Source organism: Trypanosoma cruzi, assembly GCF_000209065.1.
Source record: "Trypanosoma cruzi strain CL Brener chromosome Unknown tcruzi_1047053463279, whole genome shotgun sequence".
Taxonomy (NCBI): Eukaryota; Euglenozoa; class Kinetoplastea; order Trypanosomatida; family Trypanosomatidae; genus Trypanosoma; species Trypanosoma cruzi.
In genome coordinates this window covers 1-1,504 of record NW_918689.1, presented here as the reverse complement: position 1 = coordinate 1,504, position 1,504 = coordinate 1, and the positions used below count along the sequence as shown (strand labels likewise).

Here is a 1,504-nt window from a genome sequence, read left to right as displayed (position 1 = left end):
GGAGGGTCTTGCCCGCCCAACCCAGCACCGCTCATGCCTGGCACCCTCTCTCTCTCTCACTCCGCAGCATCGTAGCCGACGCCACCAGCACGCAGCGAGGCAGCGGATGCCACCACCGCCACGAGTGCGACCGGAAGGAGACGCGTCTGCTGTTGAGTTCCGAGGAGGCACTCCGTGTGACACAGCGGCGTGCCCAAAACCTCCTCGCGGAGTCCGCACACAACACCGGGCAGTGGACGCTGAGTGTTTGGGTCGTGGAGGACACTGCGGTGGAATCCCTCCTTTCCTCCGGGTGGACGGTCGGCTGATTTTCCTTTCTTTCTTACCCATGAGGGTTTTTTTTCCCTTTTTTAGCTTAAGAACTCTTGCTGTGTTGGGGCGCGGCTTTGGAAAACCCATCACCTTTGATGGTGGGCTTGTGCTTCCGTTCGGTCCCTCCCTTTTCCCGCATTTTTGCTTTTTAAATATTTTGTGATGACGAGTGGTGTTGCAGAAGACACGCTGAGGCGCTGGGTTTCATTATCGATTCATTTATTTGATTTTTTTTTTTTTTTTTTACCTGGTGCGGTTTGCGGTGTCTCTGATAGCCTTCCCGCATGGAGGGCTTTGTTGGGGCACTCGAGCCTTTTTGTGCGGACGGAAGGCCAAGGACGTTATCCATGCGTGGCCATTGCGCTGGAAGGAATCTTTTTTTTTACACATTGACACGGAGCCATTCCTGCGCACCTTCTTTTTCTTTTTTACTTTTTTTTTGCTTTCTTTCAGGAGATGCTCCCTTGGCTTTGCCTCCAACGGGGTATGCGCGGAGTTACACGCAGTTTAAAAAACCGAGGCCACGACCCATTTCGGAAAGGATGCTTTATCTTTCTTCTCACATTAAATTTGTTGTCCATTTTGATATTTTTTTTTTTTTGGAGTGGAGCCCCTACTTGGCGACGATCCCACGTATGGTTTGGTGCTGATCCGACCAGGGCGGACTATATCCACTGCGTCGGGGAAAGGCTTCTGGTGGATCCAACGACACGGCGGCTGGGGGAAATAATAACGGGACGGTCGCTATCCCGTTGATGGTGGTCCCGCTGATGCTCGATCTGATGGAATTTCGGAGGATGATGTGCAACATCAGTGTGCCCATCCGGCTGTTGGTTTTGGTGCAGAACGGGCGGGAGGCGATGCTGTCGTTGTGCCTGCAGGAGCTCGAGAGGGTCTATGGGTGGTCCGGACGCCTGGTTGTGAGTCGTCACCCGGAAAACATCGGGTACAGCGCTGCGGTGAACATCGGGTCACGACTTGCACTCTCGCTGCCGCGCGAGGAAGTGCCTCTTGTTTTTGTGACAAACAGCGACGTAGTGTTTTCACCCGATCTTCTTCCCAACCTTCTACGCGATGTGCATGAAATGACGAGGCATGATGCCGCTCGCGTGGATGAGTTGTCGGCGGAAGTGGCGAATGAGCCGAGCGAGTACAGTCCTGTTTTGCGACGGGGCTTGAGGGTGCTGCGCTC

At 54.0% G+C, this 1,504-nt stretch overlaps 1 protein-coding gene across 1 annotated transcript, besides 2 other annotated features; it reads left to right on the top strand.

The window, feature by feature from the left end:
* Positions 1 to 1,504: part of a sequence feature (areas merged during assembly that could not be assigned to a particular haplotype. This can correspond to areas where the two haplotypes were merged or to regions with more than two copies in the genome that were merged during assembly.) that runs on past the window's edge.
* Positions 530 to 558: a sequence feature (AT_rich).
* Positions 1,068 to 1,504, top strand: Tc00.1047053463279.9 (UDP-Gal or UDP-GlcNAc-dependent glycosyltransferase, putative; the record flags this gene model as incomplete). The annotated part of the gene is made up of 1 exon (XM_799081.1): positions 1,068 to 1,504. A coding segment is annotated over one exon (437 nt), but the record flags the coding sequence as incomplete, so codon positions are not given.